The sequence below is a fragment of the Littorina saxatilis genome, linkage group LG1 (assembly GCF_037325665.1).
Source record: "Littorina saxatilis isolate snail1 linkage group LG1, US_GU_Lsax_2.0, whole genome shotgun sequence".
NCBI classification, from domain to species: Eukaryota; Metazoa; Mollusca; class Gastropoda; order Littorinimorpha; family Littorinidae; genus Littorina; species Littorina saxatilis.
The window spans coordinates 57,436,983-57,460,148 of NC_090245.1; the positions used below are offsets into that span (position 1 = coordinate 57,436,983).

At 39.0% G+C, this 23,166-nt stretch overlaps 1 protein-coding gene across 1 annotated transcript in view; it reads right to left on the reverse strand.

Annotated features, from left to right (window-relative positions):
* Positions 1 to 22,573, reverse strand: part of LOC138975026 (ankyrin repeat domain-containing protein 27-like) — a 59,079-nt gene extending 36,506 nt beyond the window's left edge. Inside the window, exons 1-11 of the mRNA XM_070347676.1 lie at positions 19,273 to 22,573; positions 10,679 to 10,827; positions 9,183 to 9,326; positions 8,622 to 8,681; positions 7,025 to 7,115; positions 5,991 to 6,071; positions 4,373 to 4,467; positions 3,752 to 3,811; positions 3,222 to 3,278; positions 2,736 to 2,878; positions 1,440 to 1,573 (exon numbers count right to left, since the gene is read on the reverse strand). Of these exons, the coding sequence (XP_070203777.1) occupies positions 1,440 to 1,573; positions 2,736 to 2,878; positions 3,222 to 3,278; positions 3,752 to 3,811; positions 4,373 to 4,467; positions 5,991 to 6,071; positions 7,025 to 7,115; positions 8,622 to 8,681; positions 9,183 to 9,326; positions 10,679 to 10,780 (967 nt within the window). The 5' untranslated portion in view covers positions 10,781 to 10,827; positions 19,273 to 22,573. The remainder of the gene's footprint in view (positions 1 to 1,439; positions 1,574 to 2,735; positions 2,879 to 3,221; positions 3,279 to 3,751; positions 3,812 to 4,372; positions 4,468 to 5,990; positions 6,072 to 7,024; positions 7,116 to 8,621; positions 8,682 to 9,182; positions 9,327 to 10,678; positions 10,828 to 19,272) is intronic.
* Between the last annotated feature and the right edge of the window lie 593 nt (positions 22,574 to 23,166).

Here is a 23,166-nt window from a genome sequence, read left to right on the forward strand (position 1 = left end):
GTGTCCCGAGGGACCATCTCTCCGAAGCTGGCGTGAGCCAGTTCTTCCGCCCGCAAGTCCGCCGACGTGACTGTGGCCGAAGGAGGCAACCGGATGCGGGAAAGTGAAGAAACATCGCCCACACCCTTAGGCAGCGAACGCAACTCATCTCGCGTAGCCTGTAAGTCGGTGGCAAGTTGCTGCTGTTGAGAAAACATGGTATGCATTTGCGAGGAGAAAGAAGAGAGAAGGGAAGAGAAATCTTGCTTATCACTTTTCTTAGACTTGGCTGAACGAGCCCTACTCCTGCTTTTAGATTCTTTCAGAACGGGCATGGTAGGGCTTGCTGGGTTATCAATATCAACCGAAAGTGAAGCATTAGAAACCGGGTCTACAAGCGTAACCGTTGTACCTTTGGGTTTATCTTTTGCCTGACTGCTAGCAGGGGAAGAACCAGCAACTAACTGTCGAGTATTAGGCTTTTTCTTCTCTTTGTCCGACATGTTGGAAACAACTCACAGAGAGTAGAACAACAACAACAACAAAGTTGACGGACACAAGGCAAAAATTCAAGTAAACAAACAAAGAACGATCTCACCAATACAGCCGTAGAAGCAGAGACCGTGAAGAAGAACCGGGGTGAAGATAAACTGCCGACCAGGCAGCAGGCTGAACGCCAAAATGCGTAGCTCGAGAGAACAACGTCCTATCGCTAGAACCGCTGAGGAAAGAGTGAGGTATTCCAACATGGCGGCGGCGGTCTCGCGTGATCAGTCACGTGACGGTATGGCCTTGACCTGTGACCCAGCTTGCGGGTTCTAGGCTGTTCTTTTTTAGGGTTACTTCCCCTTAAGGGGTGAAGCGTAGTTCAGCGTCCCGGCACTTAAACCAGAGGTTAATGCTAGTTGTGAGTCGGGATAAGATATGTAATTTAATCACCAACTGTGCCCATGTTCACTAATGTTTAAAGATACCTTCCCATTCATCTAAACCATGTCATCCACATCAGATCTTTCCAGACTTGGCCATTCTTTGTTAAATCAAGTTCTTCATTGAACAACAGCCTTGCTACTTTCTGTGCAGAATGGCCATTCTTTGTTAAATCAAGTTCTTCATTGACACCAGCCTTGCTACTTTCTGTGCAGAATGGCCATTCTTTGTTAAATCAAGTTCTTCATTGACAACAGCCTTGCTACTTTCTGTGCAGAATGGCCATTCTTTGTTAAATCAAGTTCTTCATTGACACCAGCGTAAACTTGCCCAATGAATTCAGCAAAAATGTCTCAGTATATGCAGAACACAGCCAGGGCATTGCCTTATCATCTTATGTGCTCAAGTTCAAGGATGCTCTCATTCCGTGTAAAAGCATGAATAGATACAGTAGACTCTACATAAGGGATGACACGACTTCAGACGCAATGTATCTTCGACAAAACAAAAGGAACAGATGATTAACTTACCATCCATTTTGCCCTTCTGTTTGAGGGGTCGAGTGAGGGCAGTGACAACCCGTTTCACACAGAACAGACGGCCCATCGGTGTGCTGAAACTGTTCAGCCCTGCCAGTTCCTTCTTTGCCGGAGGTATGTTTTGACTGGTGAAGAATAAAGGGTAGAGTTAAGGCTTTTTGTTTATATAGAGCTGCATTCTGACCAGTGTCAATTGCTCTTAGATAATAAATATGGGTGGCTTTTCTTACTTCAGTTCAGACTAACAACAAAGTTTTAATGTGCAAGCTTTGACTTTAGACAGAAACAAGTCGCATAAGACGAAATAACAACATTTAGTCAAGCTGTCGAACTCAAAGAATGAAACTGAACGCACTGCTTTTTTCACCAAGACTGCATACTCGCAGTTTCGTCAGTCCACCGCTCGTGGCAAAGGCAGTGAAATCGACAAGCCAAAATAGTGCGGTAGTGGTTGCGCTGAGCAGGATAACACGCTTTTCTGTATCTCTATTCTTTTTAGCTTACTGAGTTTGTTTTTAATTAAACCATATCATATCTATATGTTTTTGGAATCAGGGACCGACCAGGAATAAGATGAAATTGTTTTTAAATCGATTTCGGAAAATTGATTTTAATCATAATTTTCATATTTTTAATTTTTAGAGCTTGTTTGTAATCGAAATAAAACATAAGTATAAGATGAAATTGTTTTTGGATCGTTTAATGGCGGAGGCGACCACGGTGCAAGGGAAGCTCTATGGCAGTCTGGACAACCTACAGCGCACGGCAACATTTGCGCGGAGAACCGGCGTTTCCATCTGAGTGATCGACAAGAAGAAGAAGAAGAAGGATCGTTTAAAGCCATATGTACTCGATGACTATACACGCTAATTGCTTTACCCACAGCTGGAGACATGCTAAATTAAGTTCCCTGCAAGATATTGTGGTCTAGGACCCCTTAAATGTTGAGATATTTGAATTTTTATTTTGATCTAGATCGTCCTATTTATAGATTTGCCAACAGAGGGAACGTTGACGCAAGGGAAATAACTCCGCGTCTTTGTTGACATCCTCACTTTTTCAGAGGCTAGAACAAGCTGTAATGCATGTATATGGTCCGCGCATTGCGACATATCGTCATTATATGGCCTTATGATGCATTTGACATCGATTGTGGGCAAACTACACTTTGTAAACACGGGAGCGCGTACATATGCCTTTAATAAAAAATTAAATTTAATTACGAGTTTCCGATTTTTAATGACCAAAATCATTCATTAGTTTTTAAGCCACTCTTACATATCTGACCTGAAAATTTTCCTGATGCCAAGGTCTTGAAGCTGTAGGGACGCTAAGTTGCGCGTCATCTTGTTGATTTCGGCGTCTTCACTCGCCATCAGCGCTGTCAGCACCCGGAACAGGTTTTTGTGCACTGCATTCGTCAGGTATGTCTGAAACAGCATTATACAATATTAGTGAGCACTGCAAGATAGATTTCTTATTAAAGACAAAGCAGGAACCAATCATAAAAAAAATGTCAAGACACCATTAGCACTGTGCTGTATGCAACATTTAAAATAAAATAAAAAATAAATAATTACAGAAACATTTTGTGAAATAAAAATTTTCTCTTCACACATTGCAGGCTGCTCCTAGCTCCAGTGAAAATCGAGTACATTGAGTAAGTCAAAGACTAAGAAAGGAGATTTGATCACACAGTAAGAAGGCATTTACACCATTACTCACTGGTCATATAACTGTAAAAACTATCTTAGAAAAGAACAGAAAGCTCACCTCCACTGCTATCTTAAGACTTTCCATGTATGCAGGGTTGTGTTTGACAGACCTCCTCTGCAACCAATATTGTCAAGGTTAGAAAAAAAACGGTGAGAGATGTTTCAAAATGAAATTTTGTATCAGTCACAGAAGCTGAAGAAAATCACCGGCAAAAATCAAAGGGTTTGGCAACTTTCTCAAGAACGAGACCAAGGAAGCTGTATATTGCTGCAGTCATGCATATAAATACACAGAAACATTTACTCACTTATGTACACACACACACACACACACACACACACACACACACACACACACACACACACACACACACACACACACACACACACACACTGTTTAAAAATTGGGTGGGAGCAATCAACCACTTTCTTTTTGACTATAGTTCAGCTACTTTTTATCAGTAAACATGGCTGGACAGCCCTGATATTACAGATTTATAGTTTGAAAAACATGCAACAAAACATATTTCTTCTAATCATTATTGGATATACTGACACACTCACATGCACAAAAATGTTGCTACTTACCACAACTGAATCTTTGAGCAGCAGCTGCATTGCCTTTGTAAAATGAGCACCAGCCATGTCCTGAAAGGAAACAAAGAACATTAACCATGTCTGAATTCTCTAGATGGTAGATAACCTTGCTACAATTACATGTATTAACAGCTGCAATTTGCCAAGTAAAAAATGCATCACATTAAAGTTGCGATGATCAGTCCCTTCTAACTACAAAATTGACCAATGGAAGATTATTGTACCTGTGATAACAGACAGGGGTGGGACTCTCTTGTGATGAAAAAAGAGGAAATCCCTTTTCTCTAGGGGGGTTCGGGGGCATGCTCCCCCGAATTTCTTTTAAATGGTACATTAAAAGCTGTGCAATCTGGTGCATTCTGAGACTAAAATTCAACTCGTTTGGATCGGGTAAAAAAGACATTCTCCACAAAAATATTCGGGGTTCCCTTTGGGTGGTTGTAATGGGGAGGTGGTCACAACCGACAGATAGTCGCAGGTGCAGATGTAACTGTACTGTCAATAGACCAAGGGACAATAAAAGGTGTCCTTTAATGGCAGGTCTCCTCTCAAGAGAGAAGTCTCTGATTGCAGGTAGCACTGTATGAGTGAATAGCTCAAACACAGCTGTACCTGAATGCTGCGAAGACTCTCCCCTTCCAGACTGTCATACACATCACAGAATGCTGTCATCATCTTGTCCAGGTTGTCTCTAGTTTTCTGGCCACCTGCATTGAGGAAAGAACAATTATTCTTTATACGTCACTGTTTCTCTGTCTCAGTCAGCTAGCACAAAGAGCAGGTGCTGGCTTTACATGGTAGCTAATTTGTCATGTTTATTCATACGAATACATTGCTTATTCAGATAAAAAGCCACCTGCAACAGTGATGTTCCTAGGACTGGAGGGCAACAGGACAAAATGTCCTGAATCAAAAAACTAATAGGACATCATGTCCTGACTACAAAAAAAACAATAGGACATTCAGATCAAGCGAACCAATCATGTCACCTAACCTTTTTAGATGACTCAGAATATATATGAATAAAGGCAAATAAAAAGTGAACAGTTCCAAATTTATTTTATTATTTTAAATGCAACAGTGTTCAGTAGGGTTACTTTCACACACACAGACTCATGCTTCAGAATGTCATAAGTGATCTTTCACACACACACACACAAACACACACACACACACACACACACACACACACACACACACACACACACACACACACACACACACACACTATGCTTCAGAATTAATGTCATAAGTGACAAGTGATCTTTCACACACTTCAGAATGTCACACGTGATCATTTTCAGTGAGCTTGAACAGCTTTCTATCCTTCTTTAACTTCCATGGCGGGGAAAAAACGGTCTGCAACTTGACTGTCCGTGTCGTCCTTTTTTTAACAAAGCCACTAAAAAGTGTCTGCCCTTTTCCCACGCAAACCTTTTTCTTCGGCGGCATCTTTGCAGAAATGTGGCGGCGGAAGTGTGTCGCTGTCAAAAGTAGCGAGAGTTGTGGCTCTTGTAATATTGTTCTGTCGAGAGTTGCGTCCCTTGTGTTATTGTTCGACCGAGAGTGAAAATTGAAGTTCAAGTAGGCCCCGATTCGAACTCGTTTTAACGGGGTTTGATACTTCAGTTTGTACAGATTCTTCTTGCAGTGACCGCTCTAGACGTAATACTATCGGACAATGACCGCTGACTTCGCGATCGGATCGGACATTTGACGGGACAGAGGTGTTTGCAATCGGTCATTTTACAACCTAAATCGGTCTATGACCGATGACCGACGCCTCGGAACATCACTGCTGCAACCATGCAAGGAAAGAGCAGTGCTTCACCAATTATTCAAATACTTTTGTCGACCTTAACAAAAAAATTACAAAAAAGTTTAGATTAATCAAAGGGACGTTCTATAAACTAATAAAAAATAAAAATAAAATAAATAAAAAACGTTCACAAGGGCATTCACACACCAGTCTTTAAAGAGACCATAATTCAATTCTTTGACTGTTACGTATACATTGCTTCATCAATCTATTTGTTTTCTTCATTTTTTCTATTCTTGATTTTGGAACATCACAAGTCTATCTGTTTCAAATTGTTCCATAAAGATTGAATTAGAAGCTTTAAAAATAATTTCACAACAACAAACACATTGTACACTGAGTAAACATGTGATCAGATCATCCATAACAACCGAAACCTACAAAAGAACATCTGACCGCACTTTCTTTTACCTGAGTGATTCCACAGTAAATCCAGGCACTGCGAGTATGTGCTTGGGTGGTCATCTCTTTTGACGCTGCCCTTTCTGGTGGCTGTTGAAAAGAAGTGAAAATAAATGCAGACGCTTGTACAAAATGCAGATAGCATAAAACCATTCGGTACTTTGGTATTTAGTATTAGTTATTGTTAGACGTTGCTGTGATATCAAAATGCATCAGTCACAAGTTCGAGAAAGGAAGAATCATATCAGATCGAGGCGGGGATATAGCTCAGTTGGTAGCGCGCTGGATTTGTATTCAGTTGGCCGCTGTCAGCCTGAGTTCGATCCCAGGTTCGGCGGAAATTTATTTCACAGAGTCAACTTTGTGTGCAGACTCTCTTCGGTGTCCGAACCTCCCCCCGTGTACACTACATTGGGTGTGCACGTTAAAGATCCCACGATTGACAAAAGGGTCTTTCCTGGCAAAATTGCTTAGGCACAGTTAATAATTGTCTACCTATACCCGTGTGCTTTGGAATAATAGGCCGTGAAAGGTAAATATGCGCTGAAATGGCTGCAATCTACTGGCCGTATAAAATTTCATCTCACACGGCATCACTGCAGAGCGCCTAGAACTGTACCCACGGAATATGCGCGATATAAGACTCATTGATTGATTGATTGGTAAGACGGGACAGTTTTATGCATCATTTTTAAAATAAACAAGAGAACAAGACAGGCACTTCCATAAGCCTCTCTTCTGTATAAGCTACTGAGTATTTTTTCTTTTGGATTACCTGAAGCTCTCGGCCAACCAAGACTATCCCATACACGTAGGCCCCCCCTAAGAAAAGAGTTCACATCCTTTTGCAGCTCGAACAGGGATGTCGTTTGGCACCGGCAAAACTAAATCCTTGCAACATCCATGCCAACATCATCCTGATCACAACTGGATTAAATCAACAGATTACATATTAGCAGTTCGTTTTTTTTTCTTTTTCAGCTATGTTTTTCATTTCTTTTCACAGTAAAATGAAAGTAAGTGGCAGCAAATGCGTTCTGTACCTGGTAGCCGGTTGATGAAGTGTTCAATGCATAGAACTCTGTAGCTGTTGTCATTTTCACTGTGGAAGGTTTCCTCAAACAACAGGCGCACCTAAATGTGAAAACAATTAAATCTCCAAATAAATGTTATATATACATATATATATATATATAACTAAAGGTATGAAAGTTGATTTTTCTAAAGACGCTTTGCCGAAATCTGATTACCTTTTGAAAAATGTTGATACATCCATTCATAGAGCTGAACAGGAAATACTGCATGCTAGCAGGGATGCCTATCAAGCTCTGCTTAAGAAAGCAAATGAGGAAACTAACACTATCATGTACGACATTTTTAACAATACTTCTCATATTGAGTTTGAAGAAGTTCTGGTAAAATTCAACAAGCCATCCAGATCGGCTCAAAAGAACAGAGCTAAGAAACACAGGAAACTTAAACGTCTCATTCAAGAAAAAAGAACAGATATAGAAACTACTTCAATGAATGAAGCTAATGTTAACATTAAAAAGGACACACGTAACCGGCGTTTGCCAAACAAGACAAAAACCCAGATCATAAACTTGTTAATCTGTCTACTGTGGAATTGACAAAAGCTCAAACACAGGTACTTGCTTTTGGACCAAAGTTTTGTCCCACACCAAAAACCATTGACATACAAAAACTAGAGAGTGACATTGGTGAAGGCTGTCGTAAAGTCAGACTAAAGGAACTTTTCTATGATTCTGAGAGAGACAAAGAGGTCAAAAAGACACCTAAATTCTATAAACCTACAGGATATGAACCACCGACTGGAAGCGACATCACACTCGAAACGTACTGTCAAAGTGTGAAATGTAAACTGCAAAACTACAAAGATGCTAAACCTAATCCAACAAAGGACAACATGACTAAAGACCAGAGAACGGCATTGAAAGAACTGAAAGAAAAGGTCAAAGACAGAGAAATAAGAATTAGCAAAGCCGACAAAGGAGGAGCAGTTGTAGTGCAGAACTGTGAAAACTACATCCAGGAAGCTAAAACACAGTTGGACAACCCTAAATTTCTGAGACTTAAAAGACTCTGCTCAGAAGAGGAGCAATTTAAACAAAGGTGCGATGAGATGGAGAGACAGTTCTGTGCCAGGGGGTACAGCAAAAAGACTGTTAAAGATGGCAGGAGGAAAGCTTCAGCTAAAATCAGAAAGGAGACTCTTTCATATCGCAAAAAAACTCACACAAACAGAGTCCCTTTCGTCATCACTCATAACCCACTCAACCCTCCCCTCGGCCAGTGGTTGCATGGTTTACAGGAAAGCTTGATCAGCGAGAGTGAACACATGAAAAACGTTATGCCTGAAACGCCCATCTGTGGGGAGAGAAACTGTAAGAGCATACGCAATATCTCACATTTCCCTGCACAGATCCCCTCAGTCATCAGCTTTCCATTTAGAAATTAACCAAGTTTCATCGACTTTCTTGCAAGGAGTCGAACACAGCAACTTTGTGACGAATTAATATTTATCATTGTCCTGGTAGGCTAGCATAAGACAGTAAAAGTCAAATTAAGCGAAGCTGAAACCCTTTTAAATCAAAAGGAGCTTCTGGTAGTTTGACTCACCGACTGCTGATGCTCAAAGCCCGGTTTGGTGTGAACTTGGCCATCCTCTATCAGCACCACCTGAAACAAGATGAAGACCATACAACTGCAGTCAATTGGGCAAGACATAGCTACCACGACGTTGTACTGATCTTCAAAGAACACACAGCAGCCAGATGGAACAGATATTTGGGGAAAATATTGTTATCATCCGAGACTGAGAGAGCAGGCAAAACACACTGAATTCTTGCTGTGTTTTTAGACAGTGGAGTCTCATACAGGGCCTGAATCTTCCACAACATATATCCACTGATACAGTGGTACCTGCACTGTGAGCCCCCTCTGAGGACAGTACACCTTCCATTTAAGGACACATTCTGAAGTTCCTTGTCTACTATCTTAGACCAAAATTATACCTTTCATAACAGGTCACCTGCAATGTAGAGACACTCTTGGCTTGACCATAGGGTGTCCGTTCATTGCAGGTACCACTGTACTATTGCCTCAAGGCACAAATTACACACAGGCATGCCCTTGTACAAACAGTGCGGTTGCACCTCAAGAACTAAAGTGTAAACAAACCTTTCCAGACAGAGTTTTATACAGGTTATTTTCCTCGTCTTCTTCCCCATTCAAGACATCAGTGCCAGGGAAAAGGATGTGGTCCTTGATGTCAGCCTCTGTGATGCTCTGCTGTGTGCACGATGAATACTTGGGGATACACACCTGAAACGTGAACACACCAGACAGTGAAGACAACCACTCCAGAGACAATCTGACACCCAGGTGTGGTTATGCATACTGAAGAAGCAAGGTTTCAAGTTACTTAATTCCCTTAAAAAGGTAAGAATTGTGGCGCATTTAAATTACTACAGTGGAACCCCCATTTTAAGACCTAAATAAATCCAAGAAAATCAGACTTTAAAAAGGAGGAAGTCTTAAAATGGAGATTAATGTACAAAGGCTATGATTATCAACACAAAAGCCTTTCGCTAGCAGCCGCGCATCTACGCGCGGCTGTGAGGTCACTGTTCTAAATACAACCCTCACGCTAGTCACATGATCAAATCACATGACTTTTATCACATGGTCAGTCACGTGAGTTTACTACAAATGGCTGCCTCCATGTGTTATTGAAAAGCGATTTTAAAGTGTGTATTTTGAGGTTTTTCTCCGTGATTTTTTCATTTGATCCAAGATGGCGTCGAGGTTTGTGCGTAGGTATGATGTGGAAGACGTTCATCGCTTTATATTTGATGTGGTAATGGAGATGTCAGCGATGAAGAGTTCCAACGAAGAAGGCAATGTTTATGTTGAACAACCTGACAACGGTGAGTCTGATTCTGACTATTCTGAGGAGAATACCTTCGACAAGTACATCAGTACCGAGAGGGCGTGGTCGTGTTCGTGTTCGTAGTGGTCGTAGTGGTCGTGTTCAAAGCAGAGGTCGTGGTGAATGTGCTAGACATGATAGGGTCGCAGAAAGTGTTGATTTAGGACCTATGGATGAACATGTACACAAAGACTATCCTGTTTACATCTGATTCAGTGATTGGTCTAGATTAATTAATATGATTTTTCTAATGAAGTACCCCAGATTTGGGGAAATTTCCTTCTGAGTGCTGAGGGTCAAAGGGTTAAAAGAGAGGAAAGACTCTAAAATTGGCAATCTAGTGGCTGCTCCGCCTAGCGTCTGGCATTATGGGGTTAGTGCTAGGACTGGTTGGTCCGGTGTCAGCATAATGTGACTGGGTGAGGCATGAAGCCTGTGCTGCGACTTCTGTCTTGTGTGTGGCGCACGTTAGATATGTCAAAGCAGCACCGCCCTGATATGACCCTTAAGTTAAGCAAACAAACAAACAAAAGTGAGAAAGTCTTAAATTAGGGGGTCGTGAAGGGGGGAGGGGAAGGGGGGGAAGATGTATAACTTCACATGAGGTCGATATTTTTTCTTGAAGTAACTTCATATCCAAAATGTCTGTGCTTGGTATTGTAAAGAAATAGTTTTTAGCTCCAAGTTAGCTTCTAATAGGTAAACAAACGTTCTGCATGTAGGACACAAGAAAATTCAGTCTTACCAATGCTTTTTCTGCAACAGCCTTGTTGAAGAGAGCTGTAAACTGCTTGTGAATGGTCAAGAAAAATGGATTCTCATAGAGATCCTCATCGTAATTTGCCATGGCTGTAATTTGTAAATTATTTCGGGGACCAATATACTGCTAGAAACCTGAAACAAAACAAATTATAATTAAAATTTGTATAATGTTTTAATTCATACACAATGCTAAAGTGAAAGACATTTTTTAATAAGACTGACATTGTAAATTAAGTCAAAAGTGCCATTAGCGAATACAAATGCACAGTGGCTAAATTTCTCTGCAAACATATATATAATATATGTACATAGGCATGAAAAGGAGTCTAAAACTGTGACATGCTCAGGAAAACTTTTAGCCTAAAAAGGAGACACACAAAGAAAGGCTAGACAAATCCAGTCACACTTATAAGCTCATAAACACACTATAAGTTCAAAAAGTAGTTTATTTTTAACAAACTAGTAAATTTAAATCCCGGCATATGTACATAACTTGTCACAACGTCACAAACTTCATTTAACCTTACAAGTGCACTATGACAGAAAATAAACATAACCCAAGCAAAAAACCCACATTAAATGACTTTAAATATCAAAACAACACCAAAAACAAAAATCTAACATTATTACACCCGACTAGAGCATTGTGTACATAACCGTCACATCATATCACAAAAATGCAACAAAAAAGGTGACAAAAGACGATTTCTGACCCCTCAGTACAAAACACAAGTAAAAGAGATAGACACCAGACAGCCACAGCAAGGAGAAATGTAATCACAGAGGATGAAAGGAATAACATCCTTTTTCACTTCATCCGTAAATAATTGCTAAAAAATCGAGATTAAAAAACAATTTAACCACACAGAATGAAACCAACATCAAATATAGTTAGAAATGCTTACAACTATGAAGTTAAAGTGGCAAACAAACAAAATCCGGTTATAGGGGCTAGACAATTAAAAAAACCAGCAGCAGTCAAACTTTGTTCATAACATCACAGCGTGACATAACCAAAACAGATACATTAAAACAAGAACATTCTGACCCAACAGGCAAACAAATGTATGGACATCTCCAAATAAATGAGAAGAACCCTTAAGAAGTAAAACTTGTGGATGAAACCACCATAAATCCACTATACAGCAAAAGAAACCTATGTGTACATAACGGCACGCGAAGTCAGAGGATGAAAGTGCCCATATCAGCTAAAAATGGTGCCAAAATAACTGCAATCAACAAATCTGAGAAAGAAATTAATAGCAAAGGGACACAGTTACCATTTTAAATCAAAAAACAAGAGGCGAAGCCTTCAAGGCTCACGTAAGAAATCGACAAACAGTAACACAAACTCAATCACTCCGTCACACACACACACACACACACACACACACACACACACACACACACACACACACACACACACACACACACACACACACACACACACACACACACACACACACACACACACACACACACACACACACACACACACACACACACACACACACACACACACACACACACACACACACACACACACACACACACACACACACACACACACACACACACACACACACACACACACACACACACACACACACACACACACACACACACACACACACACACACACACACACACACACACACACACACACACACACACACACACACACACACACACACACACACACACACACACACACACACACACACACACACACACACACACACACACACACACACACACACACACACACACACACACACACACACACACACACACACACACACACACACACACACACACACACACTTATAATTAAAAATACGTCACTTCCGATGGCGGAAGGTTGGAATTTCTCCAAAAACTGTCCTACCAAATGAAATATGGCACGTTCAAAAAAGTCGAAAAGGAAAAATAACAGCGAAAAAAAGTATTACGCCGTGAGTGTGGGTCGACGAATAGGCATATTTGACACCTGGAATGAAGCCAGCAAGTCTGTAACTTCTTTTCCAAAGGCGACACACAAGAGCTATGACACGTTAGCTGCGGCTCAAAGAGCAATGGATCTCGCCGGAATTCAAAACCCACATTTATTTGAAGGAGAGGAACACGTAAGGGAAGATTTTGAAGATCAAACGGAGGTGAAGGAGATTTCATCTGCAGCGGCGGTCCCTAACAGTAACAGTAACATCAACATCAACACGCAAGACGATCGAAAGGAACTGAGCGACGGTGGTTGCTACGACGACGAGAAAGATCCAAAAGAAAGAACACTGACCTGTTCTGACTGCAGGAACAAAGTTTTCTGGAGAGATACCAAATTACCGGGCTACCAGATAGCGATATTTGCACGAACGCAGCGAAAGTTTACCTGCGAATATTGCACGGAAATCATGCTGGACGACAAAATAATGGAAGAAGTGGAGAGGGTTGTTCCATTCGAAAGCGTTCTCGCCACAGAAAGCAAAACTTCGACCAACTCAGATGGAATAAAAGGTCCTCTTGACCAACTCACAAATGAGGCCAAAGATCTTCACAAAGGCCTTCAACATTTCGAAAGTGCCATGGTTTATCTCTCCGAGAGATTTGAAGAAACGCGATCACAGAATGAAGTGATGTTGGGGGACATGAATCAGACACTACTGACTGCATTCAATGAATCTTCAAAAAAACGAAAGAATAACTGGGAAGAAAATCAAAGCACAGAACAACAAGACTCACCTCATAGTCCTGGTCGAGAGAAGAAAATGAAAGGAGGCAGCGGCAAACTGAAAATAACAACAGAGCCCCGAAAAATAGAACAAGAAGTTGACGTCATAATAGAGAAAATGACACTTGAAGATAGCAAGGCAGAAAAAACACCTCAGAGAAAAAACTCGTCTCGGCAAAAGACCAAAACATCGCTTGCATCAGGTAAAATAAGAGAAAATACCTCCAAAGAAAGTAAGGGAAATGTTTCCAACTCGGCACAGGCGTGTAGATCATCTTCACAGCCAGCCTCATCATTGTCGACATTGTCATTGTCATCAGTAGAAGAAGACAGCGAAAGTGATTAAAAATCAAGTGATGAATAAAAAGAAGAAGAAAATGATGGAAACAACAAGGAACAAGGCCTACCATCAGTGTACATCCTTCATGATTCCATTCTCAATGGAGTAGACCCTGAAAGAATGGGTCGCCGTTTTGGATTGCACGTCACAAAAAAGAAAACAAGTAATATTGATGACTGCCTCGCCGAGATAGCAGGGCCGTAGCAACCCTACCGGCCACTCCGGCCATGGCCGGACCAGTTTTTTGTTAAAAAAAAAAAAATCGTCTTCATAAGCTTCAGCGCTGTGTTAGGAGGAAGGAGGGGTCGTGACTTAGATCGCACAATGACAGCGTTAAGCGAGAAATTGTCACTAATTGACATTCACAAGTGAAGACTATAGATCTAAATCTAAAGTAAAACTAAAAGGCAAACTGCGTATGCACCGACTGAGACGCATTACTGATCCACTGAGCCATCGCGTTTTGCACTGAAGAGACATCTGAGTTATCTACCTTAGTTCACGTTTTTCGTTTCCCGGGAAAAGTACCTTTTTATTTTTTTTATGGCCGGACCACTTTTAGGAGCTGTGCTACGGCCCTGGATAAAGTCAATAAAACAAAAACCAGAAGCCATTCTCATTCATGTCGGCGTGAATGATGCAAAAGTAGACAACTCAACACCCTCAAAAAAACTGAAAGCCTGTGTGAAGACAGCAGAAGAAAATTTTCCCCAAACGAAGATCATTGTAAGTCAGGTGGTTCCAACAGCCTCAAGGGACATGAATGTTCGCACGAACCTTATCAATGCAAAGATGGAAGCTGCATTCCAATCAAAGATGAACATCTACTATATAATACTGGTAGGATTTTGGGTGGTTTTTCGATTCCTGTGACCAAACCGCGCGGATTTGTGCCTTCTCCTTCGGTTGCTATGCCAACGTGACCCAGGAAATCGATTCCGCTAGGTCCCGACTTCCAATTTTGTCCACGAACAAAGTTTGAAGAGGTTTGTCTCGCAAATTTGAGCAGACAACAGTGAACTTTGACCTGAACTTTGACATCGCGGCGAAAGAGATCTGTGATTGGTTCTTCTTCAACTTTCGGTTCGACTAAACACGCGACCGCACCTCAGACGAACCTAGCTGTGTGTTTTATTTCTCTACCCCAGACGAACCTAAAATAATAAGAAGATAGATAGATCTGTTTATCTGTTAATGGAACTCCAAAATATTCCATAGATTTGTTTACTAAATAGTTCGAAACATTATCACCTGATAAGTCGCCGTATAACCTTATAGGTTCCAGCGACTAAATATTTTCCCCCGGTGCAACCATAGACATGTACGTCATCATGATCTCCCCTTAATTTGACCGTTATTTTGGCTGTCTTAGTGAAATGGTAAGATATATCTCTATGTTTTTTACATGTAAGTGTTCGGAAAAAATACAGTTATAGCAGTTATGTACAAAAATAAGCAGCATATGCTCTTTTCGCCAAAGTAAAGTCCTTTTTTCTTCTGGTTTCTTATATGTGTCACAGCACACCGCAAGCTTTTAGGCGAATAGCAAGTGAGTGGTATATATATATCATCAATTTTATAGTAGGTAACGGTGTAAATTACTTGCCATGTTCATGTCCATTATACGTTTTCCATATTCCATATGTGTCATTTAATTGTGTGTTGCTTGATGCCATGTATGTATGTGTGTGTGTACATGACTTTAAATAAGCATGGATTGGATTGGATGTGTGCACTCGATTGTGTGTGTGAACCATGTATATATTTTCTGTTGTCAATTACATATGTTATACTATGCGTTTGAATCATTAAGTATTTTAGACGTCATACTTTTTTTCGTATCTTCACGATGGCTTTTTACCCGTTTAAATTTTAATGCTTCCAACTTTCAAAGCGCTGCACGGCTGGGAAGAGATGCGCACTTTTATCACTGTTGTTCATGTAGACGTAATCATGGATTTATGCAAACGTCATACCTGCTGTATTTTATTTTGTTTGTTTGTATAGTCGCGTGCGGTCGCGCAGTCTTTTTGGTCAGTTCCGATTACCTCCCATTGATGCGAAAACCTATATGACTGTTTTTTGTTATTTTTCTCTCTGTTAATTCACCAGTGGCTATGTAACATGTGTTACAGAATTGCACCGGTGTAAGGGTTAACATTTTATTTTTCACCAAGAGAATATAATTCATTATATGCGGGATAATGTGCGGGGGGGGGGGGGGGGGGTGCAAACAACATTTTCACAACCTTATAGGTTCCAGCGACTAAATATTTTCCCCCGGTGCAACCATAGACATGTACGTCATCATGATCTCCCCTTAATTTGACCGTTATTTTGGCTGTCTTAGTGAAATGGTAAGATATATCTCTATGTTGTTTACATGTAAGTGTTCGGAAAAAATACAGTTATAACAGTTATGTACAAAAATAAGCAGCATATGCTCTTTTCGCCAAAGTAAAGTCCTTTTTTCTTCTGGTTTCTTATATGTGTCACAGCACACCGCAAGCTTTTAGGCGAATAGCAAGTGAGTGGTATATATATATCATCAATTTTATAGTAGGTAACGGTGTAAATTACTTGCCATGTTCATGTCCATTATACGTTTTCCATATTCCATATGTGTCATTTAATTGTGTGTTGCTTGATGCTTGATGCCATGTATGTATGTGTGTGTGTGTGTGTGTACATGACTTTAAATAAGCATGGATGTGTGCACTCGATTGTGTGTGTGAACCATGTATATATTTTCTGTTGTCAATTACATATGTTATACTATGCGTTTGAATCATTAAGTATTTTAGACGTCATACTTTTTTTCGTATCTTCACGATGGCTTTTTACCCGTTTAAATTTTAATGCTTCCAACTTTCAAAGCGCTGCACGGCTGGGAAGAGATGCGCACTTTTATCACTGTTGTTCATGTAGACGTAATCATGGATTCATGCAAACGTCATACCTGCTGTATTTTATTTTGTTTGTTTGTATAGTCGCGTGCGGTCGCGCAGTCTTTTTGGTCAGTTCCGATTACCTCCCATTGATGCGAAAACCTATATAAGAAGATAGATAGATCTGTTTATCTGTTAATGGAACTCCAAAATATTCCATAGATTTGTTTACTTAATTTTTAAAAGATAAGTTCGAAACATTATCACCTGATAAGTCGCCGTATAACCTTATAGGTTCCAGCGACTAAATATTTTCCCCCGGTGCAACCATAGACATGTACGTCATCATGATCTCCCCTTAATTTGACCGTTATTTTGGCTGTCTTAGTGAAATGGTAAGATATATCTCTATGTTTTTTACATGTAAGTGTTCGGAAAAAATACAGTTATAGCAGTTATGTACAAAAATAAGCAGCATATGCTCTTTTCGCCAAAGTAAAGTCCTTTTTTCTTCTGGTTTCTTATATGTGTCACAGCACACTGCAAGCTTTTAGGCGAATAGCAAGTGTGTGGTATATATATATCATCAATTTTATAGTAGGTAACGGTGTAAATTACTTGCCATGTTCATGTCCATTATACGTTTTCCATATTCCATATATCCATATGTGTCATTTAATTGTGTGTTGCTTGATGCCATGTATGTATGTGTGTGTGTGTGTACATAACTTTAAATAAGCATGGATGTGTGCACTCGATTGTGTGTGTGAACCATGTATATATTTTCTGTTGTCAGTTACATATGTTATACTATGCGTTTGAATCATTAAGTATTTTACACGTCATACTTTTTTTCGTATCTTCACGATGGCTTTTTTTACCCGTTTAAATTTTAATGCTTCCAACTTTCAAAGCGCTGCACGGCTGGGAAGAGATGCGCACTTTTATCACTGTTGTTCATGTAGACGTAATCATGGATTCATGCAAACGCCATACCTGCTGTATTTTATTTTGTTTGTTTGTATAGTCGCGTGCGGTCGCGCAGTCTTTTTGGTCAGTTCCGATTACCTCCCATTGATGCGAAAACCTATATGACTGTTTTTTGTTATTTTTCTCTCTGTTAATTCACCAGTGGCTATGTAACATGTGTTACAGAATTGCACCGGTGTAAGGGTTAACATTTTATTTTTCACCAAGAGAATATAATTCATTATATGCGGGATAATGTGCGGGGGGGGGGGGGGGGGGGGAGGGGTGCAAACAACATTTTCACAAGCACATAACCAACAAAATGACATCGCATGCGCAGCACACAAAGTGCGTAGCACGGGTACCACTAGTTTCTTTCATTAGAAACGCAAATGTTGCTGCACATCTACAAAGAGACGGAATACACCCGAATAGAAGGGGAGATGGAATCCTCGCGACAAATATTGGCTACCATCTAGAAAACCTTCTTTGGAGCAAACAATCAGATCACAAAAGAAGAGAGTCATTTCCGAACCAGAGAAACCAGCCATGGAGACAAACAGACTACAGGGAACAAAAACAACAGCAACGGCAACGTGTTTCGTACAATGAGCAGTACAATGATCACGCTGATATCAGTGAGGACCAAAAGAGATCATTTGGCAGTCATAGGAACGAATCGTTGCACCCTAGAGAATATAACCAAACTTACTACAGGGAACAACAACAACATCGGCAAAATATCCCGTACAACAATCAGTACAACTGTTATGCTGACTTCAGAGAGGATCAAAAGAGATCATTTGATGGTCACTGGAACAGATGGAAGTTCTCCAGGGAAGATGACCAAACCGACTACAGGGATCAACATCGAACATATGTATCATACAACAGGCAGTACAATCGACACGCTGACTTCAGAGAGGGTCAAAAGAGATCATTTGGTGGGCATCAAAACAGATCTAGGTACTCCAGAGAAGATAACCATTACCCGACTCCACAGAATGGGGCAGAAACCAGGAATTACTTCAATAGAGAGTATGACAGATACACCTACTACAGAGGAGACACCCCATACCAGAATTCAAGATTGGAAACAGAACAAGACACATCGTATAATGGGCAGTTCAACAAGCATGAGTACCAAAGAGAAGACAACAGATACCAGAAACAGCAACTTGAAGAAGAACAGACCGCACCATACGTTGTGCAGGCCAACAGATACATTGGCTTTAGACAGAGAAAGCCCTACTAAAATACATAGACAACAATGAACAAATGCAAACAAATATCAATATTGAGCTGGAACATTAAAGGGATAAAAGGAACAATAGATGGCTGCTTAATCAACAAGTTACATGTAGAGAAAGTCTCAAGTTCTTTAATAGAACATGACATTGTACTTATAGAGGAAACACACCTTAATAAAGAGGAAGAACAATCACTGTTTTTAGCAGGATTTGGAAGACCTATCAACTTTATTAGACCCAAAAGAAAGAAAGCAGGAAGCTCATCTGGAGGGATTGCCTTATTTATCAAAGATTCAATTCGACCCAATGTGAAAATTTTACCCAAAAGTAACCACAACATAGTTTGGATACAAATAATGACAGATACTGGTCACAATGATGTGTTTCTCGCATGTGTGTACTTACCACCAGAGCATTCGTCATTCGGTAAAGACAATACAGTTCAAATGTGGGAGGATCTAGAAAATGACATTGATGACTTGTCTGCAAAAGGATCAATAGTACTGTGTGGTGATTTCAATGCAAGATCTGGGGAATATAAAGATTACATAGAACATGATAATATCAATAACATATATACATTGCCCCCTGATTATTCCTCTGATGATATATTTAGCAGACGTTCAATGGATAAGGTGATCCACAAATTTGGTAGACGATTAGTTGATTTATGCAATAATTTCAATATACACATTCTCAATGGAAGAATAATAGGAGACATACAAGGCAAATTCACTTGTTATCAACCCCAAGGTTGTAGTGTGGTAGATTATTTCATATGTTCCCATGACCTTCTTAAGGACGTTATAAGCATGAGGGTCAAGAATTTACAAGTATATTCAGATCATTGCCCATTGGAAATGAAAATCAGACTCCCATTAATAAATAAAGATAATACTTATAAAAAAATGAGATATCAACACAATCAAAATATATCATACAATATTAATGAAAAACTAAGTATAAAAGAGACGTACCAATGGGACAGCAGTTCATATGAAAAACTTATGCAAGCTCTCAGTGCTCCCGATATGAATAGACAACTACAAGATTTATAATTAGAGATAGAACAAACCCGTGTAATAAGCAAAATCAGTTACACAGAGAGCAATGTTGATAATATCACAGATAAATTTACAGACATATTAAATAATGCTGCAAATAATAGCCTAAACAAACAGATTAAAATGAAAATCAATATTCGAAAAAAGAAAAGAAACAAAGTTTGGTTTACCAAAAATTGTTATCAACAAAGAAAAGAATTAAAATCGATATTAAACGCTTTGAACAGATATCCATTTAATAGCTCACTTTGTCAAAAATATTATAGTGTACGTAAAAGATATAATTCTCTAATAAAGAAACAAAAAAGAGAATATAGAAATAAATTAGTTTTAATATTAAATGACCAATTCAATAATGATCCAAATAAACTTTGGAAAACATTAAAAGACCTAAAATCAATGGGTGATAATGACAGAAATAATAATAAATGTAATATAAATCCAACCAAATGGCTAAATCACTTAGCAAATTTAATCGGAACTAAACCAGATATTTCAGAACAAAGAAGTAAGGAAGTGTCAGAGGAACTAAAACAGAGTACTCATCAATATAATATACCCACATTAGATAACCCAATTACAGGAAAAGAAATTAAAATTGAAAGTAAGTCATTGAAAAACAAAAAAGCACCAGGACCAGATAAACTATCAAATGAGATTATTAAAGCAAGCTTAGATCGAACTGTACATATTTTAACAAAGTTATTTAATTTAATATTAATTACTGGACATTATCCCAAAAATTGGAAATCAAGTATAAGCATACCAATCTATAAGAAGGGAGACCCTCTTAACCCAAGCAATTATAGAGGTATTACTTTGAGCAGTAATCTTAGTAAATTATTCTGCAAAGTAATGAATTCAAGGATTTCAAAATTCTTAGAAGATGATAACATAATTAGGAAAGAACAGGCAGGCTTCCGAAAAGGATATCGAACTACGGACCAAATTTTCGTATTAAAAAAAATTGTAGACGATCTCTTAAAATTAAAAAATGGAAGAATGTATGCATGTTTTGTAGACTTTCAGAAAGCCTTTGATAATGTATGGCACGAAGCACTTCTACTTAAACTATATACACTAGGGATAAGAGGATACTGTTTCAATATAATAAAAGATATGTATACAAATTCATTCATTAGAACTGAATACAATCAAGAGTGTCCAATGAGTATACATGTCAGAAAAGGTGTTCATCAAGGAAATACATTAAGTCCTATACTGTTCAACATTTTCATAAACGACTTCACTACAAATATACCTGATTTTGATTCACCATACATTGATATAAACTCAAAAACAAAAATATCATGTTTAATGTATGCAGATGATTTAGTAATGCTATCCAAATCAAAGTTAGGTCTGCAACAAAAATTAGATTACTTAAATATATACTGTCAACAATGGGGATTAAAAATAAATACTGAAAAAACGAACATTGTAATATTTTGTCGTAGTCTTCCCAAAATGAATACAATATTTAAATGTGGAGATTGTATTATCAAAAGAACAGACCAGTATAAATATTTGGGTATAGTGTTCAACCAAAATGGAAATTTAAATATTGCCCAGGAGCATCTTAGCAAACAAGGAAACAAAGCAGCTTACTCTCTTCGAAAAGCGTTCAAAAATAGTCTTGTTCAAACAAAAACAATTTTAAATTTATTTGACTTGTTAGTGTCCCCAATTATTTGTTACGGCGCAGAAGTATGGTTTCCGTACATTATAAAAAATACACATATATTTGACGACATTGATGCCTTTTTTCAATGTTGCATCTCCAAGGAATGCCCTCATGAAAGTGCACATATAAGATTTTGCAGATTCATTCTTGGTACGCATAAGAAAAGTATGAAAATTCCAGTGCTAGCAGAACTAGGACGGTTTCCAATAGGATTGAGAATATTATCACAATGCATAAAATATTGGGCTCATATACTAGAGACTAAAAAAGACTCCTACATATATCAAGCATATTTATCACTATTAGATCCGTCACGGGAAAGTTCATGGTCACATTTCATAAAACAAGCAGTAGATAAATTAGGATTTAATCATGTCTGGCAAAATCAATCTACATTTAATTCTAAAAAGTTACAAAAAGCCATACAAGAGAAATTAGAATGCAAATTCATAAAATTCTGGATTAATAAAAAGTCTGAAGGAAGTTCAAAATTAAAATTCTACGCAAAAGTAACAGACTCGAGGAAATACGAATTGCAATCTTATATCAATGAGGTAAAAAATTTAGATCACAGAAAAGCATTAACAAAGTTAAGAATAAGTGCACACGATTTAGAAATTGAAAAGGGTCGACATTTAAATACACCAGTAAATGACAGATTATGCAAAAAATGTAATATGATAGAGGATGAAATACATTTGTTGGATAAATGCACCAAATATACTTCCATTAGAGAAAAATTCATATCAAGCATAGCCTATTCAGGCCAATACACTCTTCCCAGCCAAATATTACAAATACCCAAACTACAAACCCAGCTAGCACAGTTTGTTTACGAATGTTTCAAAAAACGGTGATGTTTTCTTTTACTACAGTTTCTTTGTTAATTAATTACGTGCCTTATAAACTGTGTGTTTCATGGCAATAAAGATTATTCTATTCTATTCTATTCTATTCACACACACACACACACACACACACACACACACACACACACACACACACGCAGACACACGCAGACACACACACACACACACACACACACACACACACACAGTAAGCATAGGTGAAACTATGCAAGAAAGCGAGACCCTGGATCTGCCAAGAAGTCTCGGCCCGCTCACAATAACAATGACCGAGACTTTCAGTACCGTAATTCCTTTGCGTGACGTCTAACCCTCTTACGTCATAATGTGACGTCTTCAAATAGTTTCTATCACACACGTCGAACACTTTTGACCGAGACTGACGTAATCCATAGACTCGGAAATGTTAAAGTTTCTACCACAGACATACACACATACATACATACATACATACATACATACGCACGCACAGACAGACAAAGTTTATCATCGCATAGGCTACACTTACGTGGAGCCAACAAGATAACATATGTAGCAGGTAAGAGATAAGAGGGAAAAATACATTGTACATAACGCCACACTGAGACACCTAGGATTCTGAGTGATACTGTATCTTAAACAGATATGCACACCTACAAAGGCAGAAATTATAAGAAAACAAATGACACACAGAAGGTACAAATAA